Genomic DNA, 24,893 nt, shown 5'->3' with positions numbered 1-24,893 from the left:
AGTACTGGATGATCTTTTGTTATGTAACTTGAGGACCTATCAGTGGAAATAAAACATCTTACATAAGACATCTTTAAGATGCCGTGGAACAAAAGGCAGCAGCATTTCTGTCTGTCTTTGCTGTCAGAAAGAGACAATAACAACACATGACATGTCTGAGAACATGTCACGTTTTTGCATCCATTAGAAGATATATAATTAATTTGGCGTCAAATGAAAGACACGAAAGAAACGTTGATAACCAAAATAGGCATGACTTTTATTTTCTCCAAAAACTGCTTGCATAACAAACTTAAAAAAAAAAAGAAGAAAACAACACAAATGAACCTCAGTCTGGATTTTACCTATGGATCCATCGATCTCGCTAAAATAAAAAATAAAGTGGACAGCAATGCTTTTCACAAGGCTGCGTGCTGCGCTAGAAACGCTCGGATTCTCTGTAGGAGCTCCTTTTTCACGCTGTCAGGAACCAGTGCTGCGGGAAAGAGGAAAAAAAATAATTTAAAAATCGTTAGTCAATTGCACGGGCGGCTCGGTTGCGCACTGGCTAGCACGTCAGAGTAAGGAGGGTGCGGGTTGGATTCCACCTCCGGCCCTCCCTGTGTGGAGTTTGCATGTTCTCCCCGTGTTCACGTGGGTTTTCTCCGGGTACTCCGGTTTCCTCCCACATCCCAAAAAACTTGTTTGGTAGGCCGATTGAGCGCTTCAAATTGCCCCTAGGTGTGAGTGCGTGTGCGGATGGTTGTTCGTCTCTGTGTGCCCTGCGATTGGCTGGCAACCAGTTCAGGGTGTCCCCCGCTTACTGCCCGATGACAGCTGGGATAGGCTCCGGCAAGCCCGCGACCCCCGTGGGGATAAAGCGGTACAGAAGATGGATGGATGGATGGATGAATAGTTAGTTAATTGCATCATTCCTTATGTCATTTTTATCTAATTTTTAAGCGTCTGGGTAGATTCGATTGTGATCACGTGTGCATTACCTCTGCCCTTAGGTGTAATTTCGTTGACAAGATCTTCTACTGTGACATGGTCCAGGCCTTTTTCTCGGATCACGTCTGCTCAAAGAGGCGAGGTGCAATTAAACATTTTAAACCCATCCAGTTTAACAAGAATAGACAAAAAAAGCCCCAGTCAGAATCGGTACCTTTGCAGTGCGCCTTCAGCTGATCCTTCCAACCGCATTCTACCAGCTTTGCCCTGAGTAACTCTTTCAACCTGCAAACAGAGGTAGCAAAAGTATTCACACCCTGAACGAAGTGCAAGTACAGACGCTTGTGCAAAAAAAAGACTTGGGTAACATTGAGTTATTTTAGGTAAAAGTAAAAAGTGGTAAGACACCAAAATAAATCTACTCAGGTATAGTAGGATCGTGTTTTGTGATTGTAAATGACTGCGGTTTCCTCACCGCTCCCTTTCGCCCATTTCAATCAGCTTCTGGTTAATAGCAGCCCTCATCTGGGCGTCTTTGCTCATGATCTGACAGAGAATAATAGAAAATAAGCACGCACAAATATTATTTTGGCGATGTAAAAAAGCTAATCAGATCGGAAATTTGCGTGGGTTTACCTTTTATTCGTGTTTGTGATCGGCTAGGGAGCACGTTGTCCCTTGTTAATAACGCACCGGCCAGAATGCCGCCCCGACTATTTTCGTTCCGCTCCACCGCTGCTGTCCAACAAATAAAATGTTATTAAACAACTTTATATTAATTCAGATTTATATCTTATATGTAACATGTTACATAATTACAGTCATGGCTGCTTTGGTTTGTTTTTAGATTAAATTATACTGGCGTCTCAACTTCCCATTACCTCGTCCGGTTTCAAATATCCCCGACTGGAAACAAAAATCGAGCGCGTCACTAGTGAATGGCAACGTTCCTTCTCCTTAAAAAAAAAACATATCCGGCAATCTTGACAGTTGAATTATAAATTAGACACCATGACCACGTCAAATTATACCCTGAAGGTCAATCGGGAGCTGTTGGATCCCAACTTCGAGAGTTACCGGCTATCCCTGGACCCAATACCGACGTACAACGTTGAGTTGGACGCTGGTAAGCTGCAAGTTAGCATAAAACCTCCACAAGGCACAAAGTGCACACAAATACCTCATTTTCCATTTAAATTTCATTTATATTTATGACTTTTATATTTATGAAACACGTTTCTTAATTTCACGAAGGCTGCTAAATTCTGACTTATCCGCCTCCATAGTAATACTGCATTTTGCAGAAATTGCACAAAATAAGTTTATAAATTGATGCAAACTTGTCGTGGTGTGTGGGACACTACAGAATTTAATATTGAATATTGATTGATTGTTATCAACCATCATCGGATTGGTTACCATGAATATTGATACTCATACAGATAAAATAATTAGGGTTGGACTTGCTAAATGTGACATTTTCATGGCCTTTAAGAATTTTTGTGACTTTTTTTTCTTTGAATTAATGCCTTGGACAAAGTTAAAATAAAATGCATTGTGCTAAAGTTTTGGTAAAATTGCGGTAAATCGCCCAAATGAGATTAGATGATTTCATAATGTGTGGCAAATCTAATTAGCTAATTAACCTCTAATCAGGCCTATTAGGTGACTCATCATGTAAATTGCACTATTTGTCCAGCCTGTGAATAAAAGTGCCCTCATTGTAATTGGGTCACATTATTCTTTTGTCAAGATGGTGATGATTTTCTCCCCCTTAGCTCATAGTAAATGTAAATAACAATGACGTCATCTCATGAAGAGCATGAATAGCCAGAAATGCAAAATGGTAATGTACGATTTTCAGCTATTGCCCAAAAATATCACTCAAGTCGTCATAGTAAAAATACTTTTTTTTAAAAATATATCATTATTTCCCAGAGCTTTTGTAAATTTGTTGACATTTCCCTCGCCTATTTACTCCCCTTGACCTTTCCGCTCTCTGGTTTGTATGCAGCCGTCGAGGAGGTGACATTGAAGGATTGCCAGTACACTCTAGAACACATGCGTGCCTTCGGCATGTACAATTACCTCCATTTGGACCCCTGGTACCAAGACAGCGTGTTGTTTGTGGACTGCAAAGGGCGAGTGCTCAGTCTCACCGTCACGCTGGTAGGCCTTCGATGACGACGTGTGTGCGTGTTTTCTGGCCACAATCCCTCACGCTTGATCATTTTGCATCGAGGTGTCAATGCCTTTGACTCACCAGCAGGTGGTGAGCAACAGCACCACATGCCGGATGCGCTTTTGCACCCGGGACCTGTTGCCGCGGCAACAGGAAAGACGTATCCATCTGTCACTAAGTGACGTGGGTGTGGCAGCGTCACATTATCTGCAAATATCTCCAAAGTGGAAAGTCTTGGTTCACTTCCTTTTTTTAAACACACACTTTTTTGCCGTCATCTTTCTGTTGCAGGACACTGTGCTGGGCAAGCCGAGGGAGGTGTTCCGCCTCGCTACCGAACCAGAGCGTCGACAAAACCGCGTGTGCCCCTCCCTCAGCCTCACCTCGGCCACCTGGGCCGCCCTCTCTGACGGCGCCGGACGACTCTATTTGCTCCGTACCTGCAAGCGAGGAGACACCGCCCACGGAAAGTGGGAGGTTAGTGCACCTTGCGTGGAGAGAAAAAGTCTACACACCCTTCTTCAAATGCCAGGATGAAGTTGAACAGGGGGAGTGTTGACTTTTCCTACCCACTTATTACTAATTGTTTGAATGCAGCCCCTGTTCAGCGAGGACCTGGGAGAGCCGTTTATTGTCCTCCACAGCGTGGCCCACGTCCAGGGGGGCGCCCACACGCTGGAGGTCCTGCTGCTCCGTGTCGTTAAGGACCCTCAGGAAACGACGGGAAGCGGCTACTCGGTGATACTCGAGTGGATCTCGGTCGCCAACGCGGCGACGCAAGGTGCGTGCGGGAAAGGAAATAATAAACAACAGAGGGGTGTCAGCCATTTTGATTCAAAAGGTTCCGTTTATGTCACATAACTTCCTGTTTCCTCGCAGGCGTGGAGAAGAAATACAAAGTGACGAAGCGGCGGCTCCTCCGGGGGAAATCGGTGCCTCATTACGCCGCCGTGACGCCGCAGGGCGACGGCCTGATGGTGGCGTCGGAGAGGCCCTTCGCATTCACGCACGTGGACGGCCAGCCCCTCGGGCAGCCGCAGCCGGCGGCCAATGAGCAAGACATGGAGGTGGAGAAGCCAGGTGGGTAGAAGACAAACATTTTAATTTAAATGGCATGTGGTTAGTCACAGCAAGCAGATGTACATTTTGTTGTCTTTAAGGGCGTTACTCATGCTAGGCAGACTGTCCACCAGTCTCACTATTTCCAGTTTTGGAAGCACATCGCCATGACAACATTTCTGTCCACCTTGTCCCCCATTATGAATTGAGGTTATTTCATGAATATGAGAAATTGTCAACTTTTTTTTGTGGGTGAAATTTTGCAAACAAGGTCACATTGGACTCACATGTTAAAAAACAAAGCCAAGCAAAAAAAAAAAAAAAGAAAAAGAACAGATATCATTCCACTATTGGTATGCTAATTAGTAGCGGTATGTGTTCTTTATGAAATCGAATATTGATGCAGTTAAGTGTAAATCAAAGTCAGACGACACAGAGATTGCTTTGTGATCAAAAGCCGTGACTGGCGAAGTACAGAACGGCGCCATCAACTTTGGTATTTTTGTCCTGCTTTAAGTGCTCTCACAAGGATCACAGAAATGAGTTTTACGGTTCGCAACTCGAGTCGGAGCCTGCCTCTCGCTCAAGATGATGATGATGATGTTTCCGGGATGACAAAGAATAATCACAAGCGTTCATCCTCCGGCGACCCGGCGAGAGAAAGCGACCCAGAAAAAGAAATGCATCCCGATGTTAGGTTAAAAGCTTTCCTGACGCCGCTCAGCTGCCAAGAATCGAAGAAAGGAAAAACCAAAACGTTGCTATTGCTTGAAGGGGAAAGTCAATAATTGAATTTAGCTAAATATTCCGGTCTGGATGTCTGATGAATGGGATAATTAGCCCGAGCCCAATATGACTCATTAAGAAGGAGCCAAAGTGCTTAGCAGTGTGAAGTAAACATCTCTCCCGCCCGCGACGCAGATCCCGTCTACTTCTGGCAGCAGACGTCGGACGACATCACGGCCAGCGTGCGCCTGCCCGAAGGCGTGAGCAAGGACGCCGTCCTCTTCCGGCTGACGGCGGACACCCTCAGCGTCGGCGTGCAGGGCTCGCCGCCCCTCCTGGAGGGCCAGCTGTACGCCTCCGTCGACCCCGAGGCCTCCGCTTGGCTCCTCAGAGACGACAAAAGGTAAATGGGCTCGCCGCTTTCAACGGAAGCCTCGATTTAACCATCGGTCGCCTCTCTGCAGCTTGGAGGTCAATCTGCAGAAGCGCACCCAAGGTCCCATGTGGCCCGAGTTAGTGACGGGCGATCGTCGGGGCGAGCACGTGATGAGCGACGAGCAGGCCGCCCTCATCCACGAGAGGCTCACGCATCTGACCTCCCAAGACGTGGTGAGCCGCAACTCCCCTCCAACTTTTCAATTACACTCTAAATAAGTCTCGGCTGTTTCCCCAGCACGCCGGTCCTGACCCGGACAAGCCGGCCTGCAACTCCCAGGAACTGGAGGACTGCGACGGCTTCCCCGAGGACACCTCCAGCCTCATGCACTTTGACGGAGAGTCGCTCAAGACCACTCAGGTGGTGAGTACTCGCCTCGAGCGCTAAATAAACACTCCAGCTCCACCACCTTTGCCATCTTGCTCCCTCGACCCCAGCCGCGAAATCGCTTTTCAACATCCGTCACTGAAGAGCGGATCTGATTTAAATTGGAAATGTAATCAGATTACAGCACAGGCACTTTTATATGGCAGGCATTTTAGTATGATTCATACCGACATCAACGTCGCATGGAGGTATATTTTGTCATTCCCAGCCTCCTCCGTCTATGGTTTATTGCTTTGAGCTCAAAATGGATGTTTTGTTCGAGGAGCTTCCATCCATCCTGACAGCAAAAAAGGCTGCCGGTGACCTTCTCGCTGCCACGTTCCCCCCAAGGTGAACAACGTGTCACATGTTTGGTCTCGGCTCAGCATTCGGCGGAAACATGTGACTCCCAAGCGATATGGTGTGCTCTTTCAGTTATAGTTTTTTTTTTTTTTAAGAATGGGAGGGTGCGTGGGGGAGTCTGAATGATGTCCAGGGCTAATGGCCCGCTCTCTGTTTGCTTCAGAGTCCATTACAAAGCTCCCACGGGAGTCCACTTGAGGGCCTAATGAATGAGAGGCTCATCATTAGCTTGAATGTAAGCGATGCTGTGTCTTCCGGCAAAAAATGAAAAGCCCTTTAATGTTGCTCGCAAATAAGCAGGCGGCCGCTGCGTGTGCCAGCATGTGACTCAGTGAGCGCAACTTCATTCGAGGAGGCTTATCTTGCCATTTTTCTTCCGGCCGCTCTTTGTGTCAGTACTAATGTATCTTTTCTTCTGTAAAAAAAGAGCTTTCATCTTGAAATTGTAGCGGATCCTTTTCATTTAGAAATTCTTTGTTCTTGATGAACTAGATGAACTTGCCGGCTTCAGCCTCATCCTATCTGCTTGAAAACAGAGCCAGACAAACAGGAAAAAAAAAAATGTTGTTCCTGATTTTAGTCTGGTGATGGGAAGTTCAAAGTGCTGGAGATTGCTTTTGCACTCCATCCCTCTAGGTGGCGGTAAAACGCAAGATTAACTGCCAAATAAAAACACCAAGCACCATGACAACAACTTCTCAAGATGCTTACCAAACGCAAATAACTTCCTCCTCTGATATTTTATGTGTTGGTCTTTTTTTTTTTCTGTAAAACCGTAAAAAAATGGCTCTTTCATCGGAATTATGCAAGGTTACCAAAACCAGGTCAGGCGAGACAGAGAACTATTGAGTTCGAAGGTCGTGACGGCCAACTGCTGTTTTTACCCACACCGGTTTAAAAACATTCTTTTGTATTGTCGGCCTTCGATCGTCTTTGTAAGCTTTTGTATCGAGTACCACCACCACAATTGTAGAGCGGTCGCCAAGCAATAATTCGACGACATTGAGCATTAGCCCATTATTGGTTGCTAAACCATTTTTGTGGGTGCTTTTTGCCCCACCCTCCCGCTGCAGGTGAACCTCAGCAGCCATCAGTACCTGTTCACCGTAAGCGTGGACCCGACCCAGATGCCGTGCCTATGCCTGCGCCACGACGTAGACGCCCTACTGTGGCAGCCGCGGCCCGACCAGCCCGCCGACATGTGGGAGCACGTGGCCACCTTCAACGCCCTGGGTAAAAAGGACCCAAAGGTTCTACTCGTTATCATTAGATCTCAAGCGAAACTAAGCTCCATGATGTCAACACGTGCCGAAAGTAACTAACAGCGTGTAAATTAATTTCGCTCGTTCAACGTGGGGTAATATTTCTTTGTCATCCCTCGTAATGAAGCACCGACCGCCCACGCCGCCGCCAGCGCTTTTAATTTCCATTTGAGGCCCGCCGCATCTTCATTAGTTCCGTCAATTTGCTCGTGAAATGTGGAGAGCGGTCGGAGGGCACACTTGCCATCTTGCGTTTGCTAATTGCGGCAAACGTGGAGATCCAAATTTGATATGAAGTGCAAATGTGCAGCAGTGTGCTTGGTTGTGCTCACGAATTTCAAGATTAAGTTTAGAAATTAGACTAAATGAAATGCTTTTTTAAAATGTATCCCAAAAAAAAAAAAAAACATCAATTAAATTATCTCAGAAAAACTACATTTTTGGCACACATTCTAATCCGGAAGCAGAAGAGTCGACGTTGGCAGGTCTGCAAGGAGGACTCGCTCTAATCAGTTTTGTTTTTTTCTCAAGGGGAAGATAATTAATTTTGCGGCCCACTGAAACCTTTGTGTCCTTGTATTTGTCACACGACACCCGTTTGATCCATTTTCTTCAAATACAAGTTCACTTATCAAAAACAAATATGAATGTATTGATTTTCCTGATATTAGCTTAGCATGCTAGCCTAATTGTGTCTCTTTTTTTTTTTTCAGGCTACGTGCAGGCGTCCAAGCGGGACAGAAAGTTCTCCACGTGCGCCCCCAACTTCTCGTACGCCTCGCTGTGCGAGTGCCTACGCCGCGCCTTCATCTACCGTCAACCGTCCCCGGTGAACGGCGTCCTTTTCAACCGCAAGCAAGGCCGGCAGGTAGGGCAGGTTGCCAAGCAACAGGTGGCCAGCCTGGACACGGACCGAGTCGTGCTGGGCTTCAGGGCCACCGACGAGAGGCTCTTTGCCCTCACCGCTGACAATCTCTTTGTGCTGAAGGTTAATAATTATTAAAATCAAATGAATATGGATCGCCTTGGACGGAAAGTGTCGTCCGGGGGCTGGACAACTTTTGTACTCAACGACTCAATTAAGCAATGTAAAAGAATAAATAAATAAAAATAATTTGTTCAAATTTCATTTGTTTTTAGTTTTCCGTATTGGTTGTTATTTCTAGATGTTGCTAGAAGATCATGTACATCCTTGCTCTTCTTTCCTTTTTTTTGTGTGTGTTGTGGAAAAGCCACGTGTAATGTCATTAGTGGCGTACAATTGGATCTCGCCTCCCCGCCTGCCTCTATTTATTAGCGGGCCCGAACAGGCCTTCAGAGTCACCGCTCGCTCATTTCCCTCACGTATCCGAGACGTCGCAGCGGCTTCATAATAGAAGTTCCGTGCACGTCGTCCACGGAGGCTCACCTCATCCCTCGCCTCAGACAGATCCTTTTTTTTTTTTTTCCCCATCTGCACTTTTTCACCTCGCACGTCCAATGCGCTGCACCTCAGCGATTGGACGTCTTTGCGGCAGCAGAAACGGCAACGTTGAGCGCCCAACATAACTTGCATGTATAATCTGAAAATAAATAAGACGCAGTCTCACTTTCACAAGCATCTTTATTAGCAACACAAAACAGCTCCACGTCCCAACAACAACGGCAGCACGATTTAACCACATCCATGTATCTGTGATGGCCAGTAATCCATAGAAAAATACTTTTTTTTTTTTTTTACACAAGTCACACACATTAAAACAATCTTGCACCAACACACACACACACGGGCGATAAAGCAGTCTTCATCGGCCGCAACACAACATCCTCCGTAGCGTCTCCCGCTGCTAGCAACGGCCAATTACATCGAACGGTTTCATTAGAAATAACGACAGCTGAACAAGACGCTTTTCTCAGCTCAGGAAAATACATTTTAAAAAAAACAAGTTGCCACCCGATGCTCATACGTAAACATGAAACAGCGTTGTTGTTTTTTTTTCGACATGCGTGACTGCTTCAATTACAGGCTGCCTTCATTAGCATCTCGTCAATCAGGGAGGTGGTTGCTAGGAGACGGTGAATGGCTTTCTTGAGTCTGCCTCAACGCCTGTGAGGGTGAAAACGGAAATGTCCGGGTGAAGAGGTGTTTCCCGGAGCAACAAGTTAGTTGGGTAAGTTCTTTTAGCCAATCAGGAAAAAGGCACAATCACAACAAATTTACATTCAACACATTCTGTTGCTGTTACAGAAGCTAGGTTACATCGACTGTATCATGATAATAGCTAGCAAATTCAATTTGACCCTTTTTGGGATGTAAAATATGTGCCTTGGCTCGTTACAGGTCGGGTCCGTGGAGAAGCTCAAGAGGCCGTCTCAAAGTCGGCTTTCCCCAAAGAGGGAGACGAGGAGGATGCGGCAAAGACGGCTTTGTGCTCTGCCAGCAACCCATCCGTGACAGTCACCTCCTCCACATCAGTGGCGAAGCGCTCGACGCTCTCGGCAACCGACGAGTCCTTGACGGCGCTGTAGCTCAGCGCCACGCCATAAGCGCCGGCCGGCTTGGCGGAGGCCCCGCAGCGGCAGATCTTGAGGAAGGCGGCGCGGAATTTCTGTGACATGGCGTTATAGATGAGCGGGTTGATGGCGCTGTTCAGATACACGCATAACCGGCAGAAGAGCAGGAACCAGCTGTCCAGGTACGGACGCTCCAGGAAGGAGTTGACCACCACCAGGGTGCGATACGGCATCCAGAGCGCGGCGAATAGGATCACCACCACCGCCAGCATCTTGGTCACCTAGCATGGCATAGCACGTGTCACAAACGGGCTCGCTCGCTCTCAGCGGTGCTTCTCAAGTTCTCACCTGTCTCCGAGAGGCGGCGGTGGAGCTGGAGTGCCTCGAGTTCCTGCAGCTCCTCTTAGCCTCGTCACGATGATTGTTGTCGTGCCGCTGCAGCCGCTGCCGCTCTTTGGGGTTAGAGGGAAGAGGGTTGATGAAGAGGATGCGTCCGATCAGCCCGTACAGCACGGCGCTCAGCAACAGCGGCACCACGAAAAACACCCCGAAGTCCAGGAAGTAGACGGGCAGGTAGAGCTTCCGGGGTACCCGGTAGCCGCACGCCATCACCTTGGCGTTGTCGTAAACCAGCACCTGCAGGTCGGCCAGGTAGAACCACATGACGCAGTAGGCTGACGTCAGTGTCCAAACCAGGAGGATGATTTTCTTGGCGCGGGACAGCGTGCACAGGAACTGCGCCTTGATGGGATGGCAGATGGCGATGTACCTCTCCACAGTGAAGGCGGCGATGGAGCAAGACGAGGCGTTGATGCCCAGGTACTGCAGGTAGGTGATGCACAAGCACCCCCAGCGGCCCAACACCCAAGAACCCACTGCGCCCTCCACCGCCGTGGGCACGCCAGCCACCGTCAGCACCATAAGGTCGGCGGCGGCCAGGCTCACCAGGTAGCAGTTGGTGGGCGTGCGCATATGCTTGGTGGTCAGCACCACCAGCACCACCATCACGTTGCCCACCACACCAGCCGAGCAGATCAGCAACAGCAGCGCCGTGCTGATGGCTTTGTACGCCACGCTCGAGTCCGTCCACACGCCCAGAGTCTCATTGGTCGAGTTCTCCATTTGGCCTTGGGTGAGTGATTTTTTTTCTCTCTTTCTTTAAGAGCGATGGAGGTGATCAGCGGGCTCTCCACGCAGCGTGCATCCTTCGCGAGCGCCGGGATGGTGTGCTGGCGCGCGCACGCATAAGAGCAGGAACTGGATGTGCGCGCTAGAGTCCTCCTCCAAGCCCCCAAAGCCAAGAGCTGTGCGTAAATTTCGATCTCCTCAAAATTGTTATTTGACCAAAAACCTGTGCGCAAAAGTCCATTTCTTCACGAGTGGCACCTCCTTGCCACCAAATCAAAGCCGTGCCTTAAAGTCCCTTCGGAAACATTCCAGCAAAGTCCTTTTCCGTCGAAGCTTGGCGTTCAAGTGCTCATTTCATCGGAGCTGTGCGTAAAAGTCCGCCTCCTTCCTCACCACTCCGCTATCAGAGCGCTGTGCGTAAAAGTCCACATGCCCGCTTCCGTCGCTTCCGACCCTTATTACGCACGCAGCCATGACGTCATGTAGAACGCAACTTTGTTTCTTCTTCCTCTTGGCCATATTTGGATGACTGCTTATTCCCGGTAACTCAGCCCACACAATATCAAGCGAGCCCCTCAACTCAATTTTCTGTGTGTTCCTGGTCCAAAACGTTTTTTTCAACACAAGAGTTTTTGATTGACCCTGTAGCTTTTCCTTTAATAATTGAGTCCATGGCTGGCAACGAGTGAAGCACGCCAGCTGTTATTATTATTATTTTTTTTTAATAAAACGATTCTTCCAGCGAGTGTGGAGGCGGTCGAGCCCACACACCAACTGTGCACACACGCCAGATAAGAACTCAGGAAAATGACAAACGCTATTCTTGGAATCACGAGCGTCGTTTCTTTTGCGCTTCTCAGGTAGAGCCGCGCAGCAAAAAGGCCTCGGCTTTACTTCTTCCCCGCTGAAAGTCACAAAAGTAGCAGGTGAGGTATTTCACATCCAAGCAACGCTCACCTTGCAGAAAACGTGCACTTGAATGCTTTTAATTCTCATCATGCCTTTTGGAAGTTAGTTCTGAAGGTCGATATATGTCTACAAGGTATTTACTGACACCTACTGGACAAAGATGAATAGCGCATTAAATATACGTCATCAATCTGGGAATACTAAAAAGCCTCGTTGAAATACTCGTGATTGTTTTCCCTAAACCTTTAATTGGAAATAAAATGGGATACTTTTTCTTCCCTAAGGAATTATAGGGTCAATTGTACTTGATTTTTTTTACTATAATTTTTCTGCTTTTTAAGGATTCTGACTTTACACGTACTTTAGTATGTCAAATCATTTTCATTTCAATAAACTAATATATTTAAAATTTTAAAATTTGGCATTTGAAGGATGACATTTCAATAAATGTTTTATACAAAAATATATATATATTCTTTCCACCCCTGGAAGCTATTCAAACTGCTGACACAAAAATAACCCTTGTTGGCTCGAATTGGACCAATCTGCTATTTGGGTCAATTTGACCCACTTTTTTTTTTAATGTATGTAAATATACTGCCACTTTCTGTCTCTGGGGGACTTTGGTTTGCATTCACTGATACAAAATCAGACCTATTGTAATGGAGCTTAGAAATAGAACCTGTCGTCATCGTTTTTTTTTTTTCTAGCTGCAAAAAAGAAGCTGTGCGACTTTGCGGCACTTTCCCACTTGCAGCAAGATGCCAAATGAAGCAGAAAAGCGCAAATCTCCTCCTCCGTTTACCTCTGCACAGACAAGTAAAATATGCGCCGTGTCCAATCGTGCACAAGAGAGTAAGTACAAAGTGTTCTTCCACGGCAGAACGTGTGCTCGACCTTTGGCAAAGTGTAACCTACATTTGCAACAACCACACACATGCAAGAGGGTTTTTATATAAGCAGCTCAGCAAAACGAAAATCCTCCATTTTTCACGCCACAGTATGGGGTTGCAGCTTATTTTTACTTTTTAACATCAGCAACTGAGATTTTATTTTCATAAAGTGACATGGAATGAGATGTAAACACATATTTGCATATTATTAGCATACTGGCTGTTTTTGACGTGTGAGCCAAGTCACATGACCAAACAGAAAACAGGTGAGCTGTTCTCAATGCGAGCCCGAGGGTATTTTGAGTCACTTTTAGACCACAACAGGGGGCGCTGCCGCGTGAAATCATTCTCGGGTGATGGCCGACATTTTATGTCGCAACGCCCCCTGCCGTCCGATGAAACCGACTTCAAAGTACCCTCGGGCTCGCATTGCGAACAAGGCTTGACATAATCTGCTTAACACTAATACCACAAACAAAATATTGATCAAAATGTCGTGTTTAGAAAAGTGGGGGCTCATAGAACACCTTGAAAAAATAATTGCACTGCTCCACCCCACCCCGCCCCTTAGAGGCCATGAAGCGCATCGCAGTACCAGCATATATATATTTTTTTCAATTACTATTCTAATATATTATTATTTTTCTTTTATTTATGTTTGGCCCTGAATTTTGGTTACTTTGGTCACTGCAGAGCAACTTGAATGTGAGTGGGTGATCATTTGCAATGAATCCATCCCAAATCTTTTGTGACAAGGCGTCGACTTGAAATATTGCAGTACAAGCAGGCAATTTGAGTGCTGACTGCTTCATCGCGCTGCTATGAGACACCGCGTGGAGTCCGTGGGAGGGGCCCGCCACCAGCTCCTCACTAATTGACAAGGCGGCGGAACCAGAAGAGATTGTGCAAATGACGCTCGACTCCTCTTGCTTTCGTGAACTGTGCATAAGATGAGCCCCACTTTGCAAACTTTGGCTCCATGCGCGCTTCCTCCTCTCCTTCATCCATGGGGGTGACGACCAGCCCGGGGACGCAGCCGCGCACCACCGCACCGGGTCCCTTCGCGGAGGGTAGCCCGATCCCAGCCGAGGATCATTTCCCTATGTCGGGTGAAGACCCACAGGAGGAGAGTTTGAGTGAATTCTGCGTGGAGGAAGACGACGAAGGAGAAGAGGAAGAACTTTCCTACTCGGAGCTGTCCTCGGAGGGCTCCGTGGACTACGGCTTCATCGCCGCCGTCTCCTGCTTGGTGACGGGCATCTCGCTCGTGGCCATCTCGTACGTGGTGCCTCGGGACATGCACGGCCCCGAAAAGGAGGACGGCGTGACTGCGCGCGAGATGGAGCGGCTCCAGCGGGAGCGAGCGCGGCTGGGCGCGCACCTGGACCGCTGCGTCATCGCTGGCCTGTGCCTGCTCACACTGGGCGGCGTGCTGCTCTCCAGCCTGCTCATGGTGTCCATGTGGAAGGGGGAAACCATGCGCAGGAGAGCCCTGGCGCACGCAGCCAAGAGCCAGCACAATCTTTACGGGGCCATCGGGTGGGGGCACTCGGACCCGGCGGGCACCGATTTCGCCGCACCTGCTGACGACTCAGCTGAGTTTTAAAATGGACAAACTTTGTTTTCTAATGTCCCTTTAAAGACACTGTATTTTAGTGGGAGTCTGCACTTTATTAGGTACACCTGGAGATGTCATACAAATTAAAACTGAGTAATGTAAAGAAAAGAAAAAAACCACTACCACATTAATGAACACATATTGAAATTAATATTTAAAAGCTGATTTTGTTTTGTGCAGGTGTACCTAATGATTTGACTCGAGAGCATATCAATATCAAATGGAGACAATCCAGTTCCAAAGGTGTTTGAATTTTGCCATTTGCATCATTCAAGTCCCCCCGTGGAGACTTCATTGACTCACAAGTCACAGTTGGGTGTCACCAACCTCTGTAATTAATTATTTCTGTCAATGAATGCATGTGACTTTCAATGTTGCAGTCAATAAAGTCGATCAAATGTATCCATTTATTATTGGTACGTGTCAGTATTTATTTATTACGGAACAAAATAGAAATCAGATCGTTCACTATGAGTATAAACAATTGGACTCTGACTTTGCAGTCTGCCTTGTTACTTAAGCTATCAACTTTGGTGTTCCTCAGGGTGCCCTTCTTGGCCCACTTCTTTTGTTTTTATGCTTCAGCATGCATGGTGCAAAAACTTTCCATCTTATGTCATTAACGTGTGTTTTCATAAAACAGAAGCTCTTGAAAACAATATAACTTCTACATTTTAAAAGCACTTGACGAGGGGAAAAACATTTGTATTACCTTGACAGCCGCACGGCCTAATAAAAGCACTTGGAGCTCCTGAAGCACCGTCAAGTTTTGCCGCTTGATCATTTTAAAAGGCACTTTGGATCTCCGAGGCACGGCTCTGATGATGACAAATGTGGAGGCGACCTTGCCTTGTTGCGTTTGTGTTGAAAAGATGACTGAGGAAGTGGGCACTTGAACAATTTAACTCAACATTTGCGCGTCAAGGAACAAGCGAGTGTAAAACAGAGGTGTCATTCTCTGTTGCACCCCCCCCCCCCCTCCTTCGCCATGCTTTCTCCGTAGCAACAGGCCGACCTCGTTGCTATGGTAATGTCCCGTCTCCTTCCCTCCACCGCGACAATGGCTAGGAATAAGGAGAAGGAACATGTAAAGTATGTGGGCAGTGCCTCAGCAGGTGGTCGTCACAAGGCAATATTTTTCATTCTTTGGCTATTTGGATGGCAGACGTGTTGATTAAGACTTCTGGGAAGTATTTAAATTCCATCATATGTCCTCCTCCACGATATCTCCTCTTAAAAGTGGAGCAGTCAGCAGGATTTGCACTGGAAATCCTTCCTGAGCGCGAGGGATAAAGCTGATAAACGATAAAGAGGGTGATTTTATTCCCGACGCTCTTTCGAGCTCGCCGCCTGTCTTTTCTTCTTTAAAAACATCCGCTGATTAGCTGAGTGGCTTTCCCTTTTTGCTGCAGGGCCTGGGTTGCTATGCGACCACATCCTAAAGCGTTATTGACTAAGTCATTAACGGAAGTTCATGAGGCCTCTGGGCGGTCCAACTTTGACTGATTATCAGTGGCGCCCAAATGTTGTAAATCTTCACAAAACTAAAGACATAATGGTCTGAGTTGTCATTTCTCCAAGTTGCTAACTGTTGCCGTGGCGATCAACTTTTTGGTGTGCTGACAAGGACACAATTTTGTTCTGTAAGTAAATAAACATGTTTTGTGAATATTTTGCAAACCACTAACCTACAGCTTGCAGATGCCAGGTTGAGAACTACCACCATGATGAGTAGCTGACCCCTGAAGGCTGTTTATCTTGCTGCTCGCCAACCACGCCCGAGCTTCTGACCCCGTGAGCAATCCAATTCCATTTCCTGCTGCCACCTAACACTGACCGATGACTCTGCGTGTGCGCGTTTGTGTGTGCGTGTGTGTGTGTGTGTGTGTGTATACGCACGCTAGAGGATGTTTTTTATCACAGCTTTGATTTCATGTCTGCCGGCATAACAATCAGAGACAGCAATTCAAGCCTCGGCAGCGCCTTTCCTTTTAGATGGCGCCGACCTGCTCCAAGACCTGGTGATGCAAACTCACAACACCTCTTTTTTTTTTATTCCACTTAATATGACATATATGCATGAATGAAATAAATCCAACTAAGTGTCACCCTGAGTCACCCTATGAGTCATGTGACTTGTTGGTTTGCACAAAGAACTTTATAACTCACACCTGGAGCAGCGCTTTAAGTGACTGGGTCCCTTTGCATTAATAACACCTCTACCACTTTATTCTGAGTGTTACTTAAGCCTGGGGAAGTGTCTTATCAATGTCGCCCGCCAGTGTCACAGCGTGTTTTTTACTCAAGTCAAAATCCTCCGTCACCGAACACAGTTGTCAGGTCTAAGTACCATCAGACATTTATTACACGCTGGAAACAAAGAGGAGAAGACAACCAGTATTCTTTTTGCTCGCGAGGAGAATTAGGTAGAAGGCCCAGTTCATTCCTCCACCAATTCTGACCTGCCCTACTATGATCTCCTCTTTTTATATTGGGTTGCCCTGGTTACAAGAGGCGTTGCTACAATAAAGGGAGGGGAGGGTGTGACTGTAGCAACGCTGTTCAGCTAGCTAATAATGTTGTATGGTGCGAGGCCGCATGGCCTTGGCCGATCCGTGACCCCAGGAATGCAGAGTCTGTTCTTAGATGGTTGGCAGCCTCGTTCCCGGCTGCAATCTCCAAACCTGGATGCCATGTCCCTCTTGTGCATACACTCCAACAAACGTTAAGTAGATGTGAGATAACTTGCATGAAGTCTACTTAAACAAACATTGAGTGAATATGGGATAACTAAAAAACTGTCTCGGACAAAAACAATTAACAGAGAAAGGACTTCTCTTGAACTAACAAAGAACAAAGGTGTTCTGTTCAGAACTAGTGAGGGCCTCTCACAGGTAAGACAAGGAAGAGAGTATAAGGACTCCCCAAGGCTGGCTGGCAGATATGTTGGCTTGAGCGAAGATATGTGACCTCCGGTTTCAGGCCGACCAGCGCTTCAGCAAAACTAATTATTCTAACAACAGTGTTTTTGCAGAACGTGGCCGTCCAGCACCAGAGCTGGATATGCCTGGATTAGGTCAAGGTCAAAACCACTGTGTGTTTGGAGCCAATGATTTTTCCATTAAACTCAATAGCTGTTTGGGGAAAGGTAGTTATTGTTCAAATTTGTTAGTCTAATCTGCATTTGTGCGTTGTCAGTAGGGTGGCTCATAGTTTGAAAACAAAATTAACAATTCTACCTTCGCTATTTTCCACATCCTTTTGCATTACGCGTGTTGTTTTTAAATGGTTCTAAATTATGTTGCCTCTAAAGCACAAAGAAAACGATCAATATCAAAGGCAAGTTTATTTATTTATTTATTTATTTATTTATTTATTTATTTATTTATTTATTTATTTATTTATTTATTTATTTATTTATTTATTTATTTATTTATTTATTTATTTATTTATTTATTTATTTATTTATTTATTTATTTATTTATTTATTTATTTATCTTTTACAAAAATCGAAGAGTGCAACGATATGTTACGTCATCTTGGCTATGTTCTCCGCGTGTGTTGTCAATAAAGTTCTTTCTTTCAAAGTAGCCAAGATGGCGGAATACGATCTCACAACCAAGATAGCACATTTTCTCGACCGGCATTTAGTTTTCCCACTTCTGGAATTCCTTGCTGTTAAAGGGGTTAGTCAACTTCCATTCCGATTGACATTTTGACTCATTGTAGCTATTTTTATTCGGTGTTATTCATCTGGAGATGTGTTGAAAGCCGGCGTGATGCCACTCTAGCCGAGAGAGCGTTAGCTTACAGTCACGTTGGTTGGTTAGCCAGTTGTTGCAAATAAGTAAATTTTATTCCGTTTCGTAGTGTTCACTCATTACAATGGCGTTTTAGCATATTTCTTTACCAGAAGAATGTCTTTAAACTACCGCTGGTAGACTTTGAGGGAAGTAGTCGTCTCTTGTTAGCTTCGTTAGCTTAGTCTAGTTTGTTTGGGTGGGAGCAGCTGGCATGCTTACGCTTTTATAAAAGTAAAAAATAATCAAGAAAATGCATTGGTCATTAATAGAGAACATCACAATATGTACTGAAATGACTTATAGAGTTATGACGAAACTTGCACAAACTAAAACCACGAAGTTTCAGGCAACTGGCACTCGCCCTATTTTTTAAAACACATCTCCATAGCGTTGGATACATTTTTATTAACATCACTTTGTTTCGCTTTGCAACAGATCTACAATGAAAAGGAGCTTCTCCAAGGCAAGCTGGACCTCCTCAGCGACACCAACATGGTGGATTTTGCCATGGATGTGTACAAGAACCTTTATCCTGACAAGGAGATCCCACATTGTAAGTAGACAAATCCAATCATCTTATCATCAACATTGCTTAGGAAAAAAGTCGTGCCAGATTTACCAACGAAAACCGTCCCTGTTTGGTAGCCTTGAAGGAGAAGAGAGGCACAGTGGTGGCTCAACTCAAGCAGCTCCAGTCGGATACGTTGCCCATCGTCAAGATATTTGAGGCCCCCGAGACCACCAGTCAGATGCAGTCGACCAGGTCCTTCTAAAATATTCTTTGTAGACATTCAGAAGCACTTTTTAAGGACTCAGCGCTGAAAATGTAACTCCATTTGTCCAACAGAGACGGGAGGATGCTCTTCGAGTATCTTACAGAGAAACACAATGTGAGCTTTTAGAGGATTCACATGTTTTCTTTGGGGGGGGGCTACTAATTATGCATGTTTTTATGAATTTTGCAATTCCTTTAGTTCCGCCAAGAGTACCTGGACGCGCTGTACAGATTTGCCAAGTTCCAGTATGAGTGTGGAAATTACTCGGGTGCAGCTGAGTACCTCTACTTCTTCCGTGTTTTGGTAAGTACAGGGGGGGGTATCAAAAACACTTTTATTTTAAAAATAAAATTAAATAGCTGACATTGTTTCAGGCTGATTTGAAGGTAGTCGCCTTAAACAACAACTTTTGAAATGTGTGGGTTTCAGGTTCTGTCGACAGACAGGAATGCTCTGAGTTCCCTGTGGGGCAAATTGGCCTCTGAGATCCTCATGCAGAACTGGGATAACGCCATGGATGATCTGACACGACTCAGGGAGACTATCGACAACAACGTGAGTGACGAGAGAAGCTTTTTATTGTGGAAATACAGAATCTTCAATTTGAAGATTTTGACGTCTTTGTGTGTCCCACCCTTGCGCAGTCTGTGAGCTCACCTCTCCAGTCGCTCCAGCAGAGGACCTGGCTCATCCACTGGTCCCTCTTTGTGTTCTTCAATCACCCCAAAGGCCGGGACAACATCATTGAGCTCTTCCTCTACCAGCCTCAGTGAGTCCCGAACACAAGTTTGAATCTGATTTTTTTTTTTTTTTTTCCTTTGTCTTTTAGCTTTGTTTTGCTTTGATGGCTTTTATCTTGAGCACTTTTTGGCTTTCTTTGTGGCGCCGTTGTGTGGCAGCCTGTGTCTTTTGTATACCCACTCTGTGGTATGAATACTGCTGGGGCCTGAATTTCCCCACCCCTGGGGATCAATAAATATTCATTCATTCATTCCTTCTGAACGTTGCCACACTTGTGCAACCACATTGTCTGTTTTTAATTCCACTCTCAAAAATATATCTCTATTTTTTTCAATTGATTTGAAAACCTTGCTTTCAGGTACTTGAACGCCATTCAGACCATGTGCCCGCACATCCTGCGCTACCTGACTACCGCCGTCATCACCAACAAGGACGTGCGCAAGCGGCGACAAGTTCTTAAGGACTTGGTGAAGGTCATTCAGCAGGTAATTTGAATTATTTCCCTTATTTCGCCAAACTTGTCGGCAACGGCGAGTCATCGGCGCTTGTGTTTGCGCAGGAGTCGTACACGTACAAGGATCCCATCACGGAGTTTGTGGAGTGTCTCTACGTCAACTTTGATTTTGACAGCGCCCAGAAGAAGTTGAGGGAGTGTGAATCGGTGAGCGCCCATCACTCACTGCTCTATAATTTTATTTTTTCTTAAATAGTACAGATGTATCGCTGTTGGCTTCTCAGTTGTCTGCGAGCATTTTTGTTTGACACGATTGACGTCATTTTCCTCCAGGTCCTCATCAATGACTTCTTTCTGGTGGCGTGTCTGGAGGACTTCATTGAGAACGCTCGACTCTTCATCTTTGAGACCTTCTGCCGCATCCATCAGTGCATCAGCATCAAGTGCGAACAATGAAAATCCGTGACTATTCCACATAAGGATTTGTAATTGCATATAGTTACCACAAGAGGGCGACAAAACCCACGAAACAGGAACATGTTTCGTAACATGCCAATCTTACATAAATCCTAATTATTAATTGAAATATTCAACACAAACTAAACCACCTTCACATGTAGAACAGTATTTAACCAACTCAGCTATTTTTTTCCCCCTCCCACACAGCATGCTGGCCGACAAGTTGAACATGACCCCCGAGGACGCAGAGAGGTGGATTGTCAATCTGATCCGCAACGCCCGACTGGACGCCAAGATCGACTCCAAGCTGGTGAGCACCAACAACTGACTCTGTGGCTAAAGCAGCCGCCGCCTCACCGTTTACGTGCCGCCTCTTATGTCTGGCAGGGCCACGTGGTGATGGGCAACAACGCCGTGTCACCCTACCAGCAAGTCATTGAGAAGACTAAGAGCTTGTCCTTCCGTAGTCAAATGCTGGCCATGAACATCGAGAAGAAGGTGGCTCACAGCAACAGGAATGAGGTAAAACATATCAAAATGATGCGCTCATGACTCACAAAATGTCACCAAAATGAATGATTGAAATCATAAATGTACCACAAACTGTGACAAGTTCAGAATTTGTGCACTAGAGTCTATTTGGGCACTTTCTTATGTCTCCATTTTGTCTCACCTGGTTTCCACAGACGCCAAACTGGGCCGCTCAAGACTCTGGGTTCTACTAAAAAGGAAACAAGGATGCTGGTGGCATTCGGAAAATAATCACATTTTTTCACATGGATTAAGCCGCCCGCCTGCTTTGGTTTCCTGCTCTTTTACATGTCAAATAGTCTGAAAGCAGTTATCATGACACCAAAAAAGTCAAACCACCATTAAAACATTGGAAAACAAACTTAAGGAATATTGTTCTTTTTCTGTCTGTTAATTCACAATCCTTCCACTTGGTGTCGGACTTTCCTCTGTTTTTACTGTCTGCAACATTTCACTGTTGGGCAATCTGAACGCAAATGAGTTTCACTTCCATTTTCGTCCACCAGATGTCTGCAGCATTCCATTGTGGTTTCGTTTGTCGTGCACAAATGTGCATTCTATTGAATTTGTCACTTAAGGTGCTCTTTTTTATGATTCCTTTGGGTCACCAGGTGAGCCTGTTATTGAAGCACCACACCTTTTAGCATCAATGTTAATCCTGACCAGCATCCGCCTTCACTGTGCAAATATTTGCTGTTGATAATGTCCAGTGAAGGCAGTTATCAAGCTTGGGCGTCAGCAGTCCTTGGAATTTTTTTTTTCCACCACAAACCGGTTTGCTAAATACTTGCAGACAATTAATGTGCTGCTTTGTATACGGGCAAAGTGCCTCAGGTGCATTTTTGTGACTTGTCTTAAGTGAGGATTCCCTCTGATGTGTCTCGGAGGAGGGGCCCGGTGGCCAGACCGGCTGCTCTCCACGCCTCCTCCTCTCTTCTCCTCTCCTCCTTTTCTCTCGTTTCCCTTGCAGCTGACGTGGGGCTCGGCAGCTGGAGTCCATCAGCGTGCGCCTCGCTGCTACTTCCTGACAAGACTGCACCGCGACTCGCGCAAGCATGGACACACTGACAGCCTGGGTGGCGACGGACCCGGCCTTGGTTCGGATCCTGTGGATTCTGGCACTGGTCCTGGCCACGCTCCTGGTGTGGTTCTTCTCCTTCTGCTGTTACACGTGGAACCGTGACTCCTCCTCAGCTTCCATGGAGCGCTACCTGGAGGGTAGGTGGACCCTCCCTCCTTCCTTCCTCCCCTTCCCTTCCTTCCTTCCTTCTTCCCTCCCTCTCCACATGATAGGTTGTGCAGATTTCCACTCTGACTCACTTGTACTTGTGTGGCGGTTTTTCCGCCACTAAACTGGCTCTGCTACCACTTTGTGGTTTGGAAATGTACTGGTGTGCATACAATGGCTCTTTCATGCTCACAATTACAACCAAAATATGCATGGGCATAAATCTGGGAGAGATTACAATCCCCAAATTTAATGACCTCCAGATAATGCATATTTGTTCATCTTTCTATGCAAGCAAGTTGTAGTGGCAGGACAAATAAAATAATGTGCTTCCACAAGATAACTGGAGGTAAACTGTAGTTCTTATTTAGACAGCTAAAGAATGAAATCTTCCTGAGCTCACTAAAGCTGGTTAACTATTTATTCTTTTCCTCCTCCCTCTTACACAGTGATGGTGAAGCCGCCCGGATCCAAAAGACTTCTTCAGGTAAGACCAGTGTGTCCAGTACCAATGATGTAATGCCTCCTTTTGGACTTCAGGGGTCCCTGCTCACATGTACTTGACTCCAGTTGTCTGGTGACGTCACCAAATCACCACCCACTCCCAAAATGTCGTTAATTAGCACTCCAATTTAATTACAATGAACTGATTCATCAGTTTAGTTCCCCTTAAAAGGTTTAGCCCATAAGCAGTTAAGTTTTGAAACCTGTTTGGTCTCAAGCTCCACATCTGGACCCAAAACATTTATTCAAGCTCCCAGAACCAACCCAAAACTGACAAACAAAATCCTCCTCTTTGGTAGTAAAACATTGCAATATTTTATTTTATTCGCCCAAACTGTCAAAACTGTTTCATCATGTTTTAAATAAATCAAGAATTGGCCTGACATCAATGGCAGATGAATAAAGTGGTTCTATTTTTAACCACAGCTGCAGTCTGGACTGCCGTCGGTTTGCCGTACCGATAAATCGAATTAAATATCAAAACTGTGTGTGTGTGTGTCTGTCTTCACCACGCCTGCATGTGTGAAGCTCTTTGTGTGCCGCTCACATGTGAACAAAGATAAAAAGAAAAATGTCACGCAATACAATGGAAGCGGACAAGTTGTTCTCGTCATTCCATCACAATGACGTGAGTGAATGAGAGGCCTGTGCACGCAAATGCCACCATCAACATGTCAAATAGTGTCAAACATCCACTCCCATAGGAAGAAAAGTTTTCAAACATGAGCAAAACTGAAGGCAAAGTGTTATTATTTTTATTTTGTGATGTTTCAGAGGAGGAAAAAGCCCAAAGAGAAGCAAACTGAGCCCATCCAAGTGAAGGCAAAAGTGGTCAAGGAACAGAAGGCAAACATGGTCCCAGATGCAAAGGAGATGAAGAAGCGTCAAGAGGAGGGGGTCAAGAAGTCGAAGGTGACGAAGGTGGAGCAGGAGGCGGTCCAGAAGTTGAACGTAAAAGAGAAGGTACTGATAGTGGTCCAGGAAACCAAAGTAAAGACAGAGAAGATCATCAAGAAAGCAAAAGCGGTCAAGGAGAAGGAAGAGGTGCTCCAGGAGGCCCAGGTTATGACTAAGGAGGTGAAGCCACTCCAGGAGGAGGTGAAGAAACCAAAGCCAGCCAAGAAGTCCATCCAAGAGGTGAAGGAGATTACGGAGAAGGAGGGCAAGAGAGGGAAAAAAGTAGTCCAAGAGGTCGTGAAGGAGAAAGAGGTCAAGGAGTCTGAGATCCAGGAGGAAAAGCCCAACAAGAAGGGAAAGGAGCTGAAGGTTGTCCAGGAAGCAAAGGAGGTAAAGAAGCCCAAGATGGTCAAGGAGAAAGCAAAAGTAGTCCAGCAGGAAAAGGTGACATTGACGGCAGTCCAAGAGGAGGTGAAGAAGGCAAAACCAGTTAAGAAGGAAAAGGTGAAGGTAGTCCAGCAGGCATTGACGGCAGTCCAAGAGGAGACAAAGAAGGCAAAACCAGTTAAGAAGGAAAAGCTGAAGGTAGTCCAGGAGGCATTGGCAGTAGTCCAAGAGGAGACAAAGAAGGCAAAACCAGTTAAGAACGAAAAGGTAAAGGTAGTTCAGCAGGCACAAAAGACATTGACAGTAGTCCAAGAGGAGGTGAAGAAGGCAAAACCAGTCAAGGTCAGCCAGGAGGTGGTGAAGGAGGAGGTGAAGGTGATCCAGGAAGTGAAGAAGCCAAAGATAATCAAGAAGACGGAGCTGAAAGTAATCCAGGAAGTGGTAGAGGTGCCACCAAAGGAAACTGAGCCATCTTCCCTGGAGGACTCCTCACCATCTGGGAAGAAGAGGAGGAAGAGAAGGAGAAAAAGCAAGGTGAGCTTCGTTGTTTTGTTTCCCTTTGCACTCTCTGGACACATTAGGGCAGACATTTTCTGTCTGTTGCAAAAAAAAAAAAAAGTTAGTTTCTCAGGGGCGACGGCCTGACAAAGCTGGCACGAGATGCCGTGATTGGATGGCATGCAAAAAAAAACAGACTGGCACACTGTGCTCCATTCACAACAAATTGGTCGCTCATTATGTAACCCCA

General features: G+C 46.0%; 6 protein-coding genes across 8 annotated transcripts in view; 4 read left to right on the top strand and 2 right to left on the bottom strand.

Annotated features, from left to right (window-relative positions):
* Positions 1–238: 238 nt before the first annotated feature.
* On the bottom strand, positions 239–1,746 carry eny2 (ENY2 transcription and export complex 2 subunit). Its single transcript, XM_061266964.1, has 5 exons — positions 1,567–1,746; positions 1,406–1,476; positions 1,145–1,215; positions 981–1,055; positions 239–475 (listed from the first exon to the last, which is right to left on the bottom strand). Exons 2-5 carry the CDS (start codon positions 1,471–1,473, stop codon positions 399–401), a joined length of 291 nt encoding a protein of 96 aa, XP_061122948.1. The 5' UTR covers positions 1,474–1,476; positions 1,567–1,746; the 3' UTR covers positions 239–398.
* A 73-nt stretch (positions 1,747–1,819) lies between these two features.
* On the top strand, positions 1,820–8,453 carry nudcd1 (NudC domain containing 1). Its single transcript, XM_061266961.1, has 10 exons — positions 1,820–2,056; positions 2,945–3,099; positions 3,404–3,589; positions 3,710–3,893; positions 3,992–4,192; positions 5,093–5,300; positions 5,362–5,506; positions 5,571–5,696; positions 7,136–7,295; positions 8,038–8,453. Exons 1-10 carry the CDS (start codon positions 1,942–1,944, stop codon positions 8,325–8,327), a joined length of 1,770 nt encoding a protein of 589 aa, XP_061122945.1. The 5' UTR covers positions 1,820–1,941; the 3' UTR covers positions 8,328–8,453.
* A 476-nt stretch (positions 8,454–8,929) lies between these two features.
* On the bottom strand, positions 8,930–11,764 carry trhrb (thyrotropin-releasing hormone receptor b). Its single transcript, XM_061266962.1, has 2 exons — positions 10,166–11,764; positions 8,930–10,098 (listed from the first exon to the last, which is right to left on the bottom strand). The coding sequence occupies exons 1-2, from the start codon at positions 10,937–10,939 to the stop codon at positions 9,664–9,666; spliced, it is 1,209 nt and encodes a 402-aa protein (XP_061122946.1). The 5' UTR covers positions 10,940–11,764; the 3' UTR covers positions 8,930–9,663.
* A 1,841-nt stretch (positions 11,765–13,605) lies between these two features.
* LOC133144858 (transmembrane protein 74) lies at positions 13,606–14,720 on the top strand. The gene has a single exon (XM_061267837.1). The coding sequence runs from the start codon at positions 13,727–13,729 to the stop codon at positions 14,351–14,353; it is 627 nt and encodes a 208-aa protein (XP_061123821.1). The 5' UTR covers positions 13,606–13,726; the 3' UTR covers positions 14,354–14,720.
* Positions 14,721–17,918: 3,198 nt separating this feature from the next.
* eif3eb (eukaryotic translation initiation factor 3, subunit E, b) lies at positions 17,919–21,490 on the top strand. Its single transcript, XM_061267952.1, has 13 exons — positions 17,919–18,051; positions 18,604–18,721; positions 18,814–18,931; positions 19,016–19,058; positions 19,143–19,247; positions 19,374–19,499; positions 19,589–19,713; positions 20,044–20,170; positions 20,245–20,346; positions 20,473–20,582; positions 20,806–20,908; positions 20,986–21,120; positions 21,285–21,490. Exons 1-13 carry the CDS (start codon positions 17,962–17,964, stop codon positions 21,321–21,323), a joined length of 1,341 nt encoding a protein of 446 aa, XP_061123936.1. The 5' UTR covers positions 17,919–17,961; the 3' UTR covers positions 21,324–21,490.
* Positions 21,491–22,108: 618 nt separating this feature from the next.
* pleca (plectin a) overlaps positions 22,109–24,893 on the top strand; it is a 43,431-nt gene continuing 40,646 nt past the window's right edge. For all 3 annotated transcript variants that reach the window (XM_061267874.1, XM_061267873.1, XM_061267872.1), the window contains exons 1-3: positions 22,109–22,347; positions 22,807–22,844; positions 23,636–24,679. In XM_061267874.1, coding sequence (XP_061123858.1) covers positions 22,185–22,347; positions 22,807–22,844; positions 23,636–24,679 — 1,245 coding nt within the window. In that variant the 5' untranslated portion in view covers positions 22,109–22,184. The remainder of the gene's footprint in view (positions 22,348–22,806; positions 22,845–23,635; positions 24,680–24,893) is intronic.

The sequence above is a fragment of the Syngnathus typhle genome, linkage group LG20 (assembly GCF_033458585.1).
Source record: "Syngnathus typhle isolate RoL2023-S1 ecotype Sweden linkage group LG20, RoL_Styp_1.0, whole genome shotgun sequence".
Taxonomy (NCBI): domain Eukaryota; kingdom Metazoa; phylum Chordata; class Actinopteri; order Syngnathiformes; family Syngnathidae; genus Syngnathus; species Syngnathus typhle.
Note: the sequence above shows the minus strand (reverse complement) of the source record. Positions and strands in the feature narration are given on the sequence as shown.

What these genes read in the sequence shown, in the direction of transcription:
- eny2 (XM_061266964.1), bottom strand. Translation starts at nt 1,473, where the DNA reads ATGAGCAAAGACGCCCAGATGAGGGCTGCTATTAACCAGAAGCTGATT. An exon ending in GAAATGGGCGAAAGGGAGCG is followed by an intron (nt 1,216 to 1,405) that starts GTGAGGAAACCG and finishes CTCTGTTTGCAG; the next exon opens with GTTGAAAGAGTTACTCAGGG. An exon ending in AATTACACCTAAGGGCAGAG is followed by an intron (nt 476 to 980) that starts GTAATGCACACG and finishes TCTTTCCCGCAG; the next exon opens with CACTGGTTCCTGACAGCGTG.
- nudcd1 (XM_061266961.1), top strand. Translation starts at nt 1,942, where the DNA reads ATGACCACGTCAAATTATACCCTGAAGGTCAATCGGGAGCTGTTGGAT. An exon ending in CGCTCAAGACCACTCAGGTG is followed by an intron (nt 5,697 to 7,135) that starts GTGAGTACTCGC and finishes CTCCCGCTGCAG; the next exon opens with GTGAACCTCAGCAGCCATCA. An exon ending in GGCCACCTTCAACGCCCTGG is followed by an intron (nt 7,296 to 8,037) that starts GTAAAAAGGACC and finishes TTTTTTTTTCAG; the next exon opens with GCTACGTGCAGGCGTCCAAG.
- trhrb (XM_061266962.1), bottom strand. Translation starts at nt 10,939, where the DNA reads ATGGAGAACTCGACCAATGAGACTCTGGGCGTGTGGACGGACTCGAGC. An exon ending in CCGCCGCCTCTCGGAGACAG is followed by an intron (nt 10,099 to 10,165) that starts GTGAGAACTTGA and finishes ATGCCATGCTAG; the next exon opens with GTGACCAAGATGCTGGCGGT.
- LOC133144858 (XM_061267837.1), top strand. Translation starts at nt 13,727, where the DNA reads ATGCGCGCTTCCTCCTCTCCTTCATCCATGGGGGTGACGACCAGCCCG.
- eif3eb (XM_061267952.1), top strand. Translation starts at nt 17,962, where the DNA reads ATGGCGGAATACGATCTCACAACCAAGATAGCACATTTTCTCGACCGG. An exon ending in AGTTGAGGGAGTGTGAATCG is followed by an intron (nt 20,347 to 20,472) that starts GTGAGCGCCCAT and finishes ATTTTCCTCCAG; the next exon opens with GTCCTCATCAATGACTTCTT. An exon ending in CATCAGTGCATCAGCATCAA is followed by an intron (nt 20,583 to 20,805) that starts GTGCGAACAATG and finishes CCTCCCACACAG; the next exon opens with CATGCTGGCCGACAAGTTGA.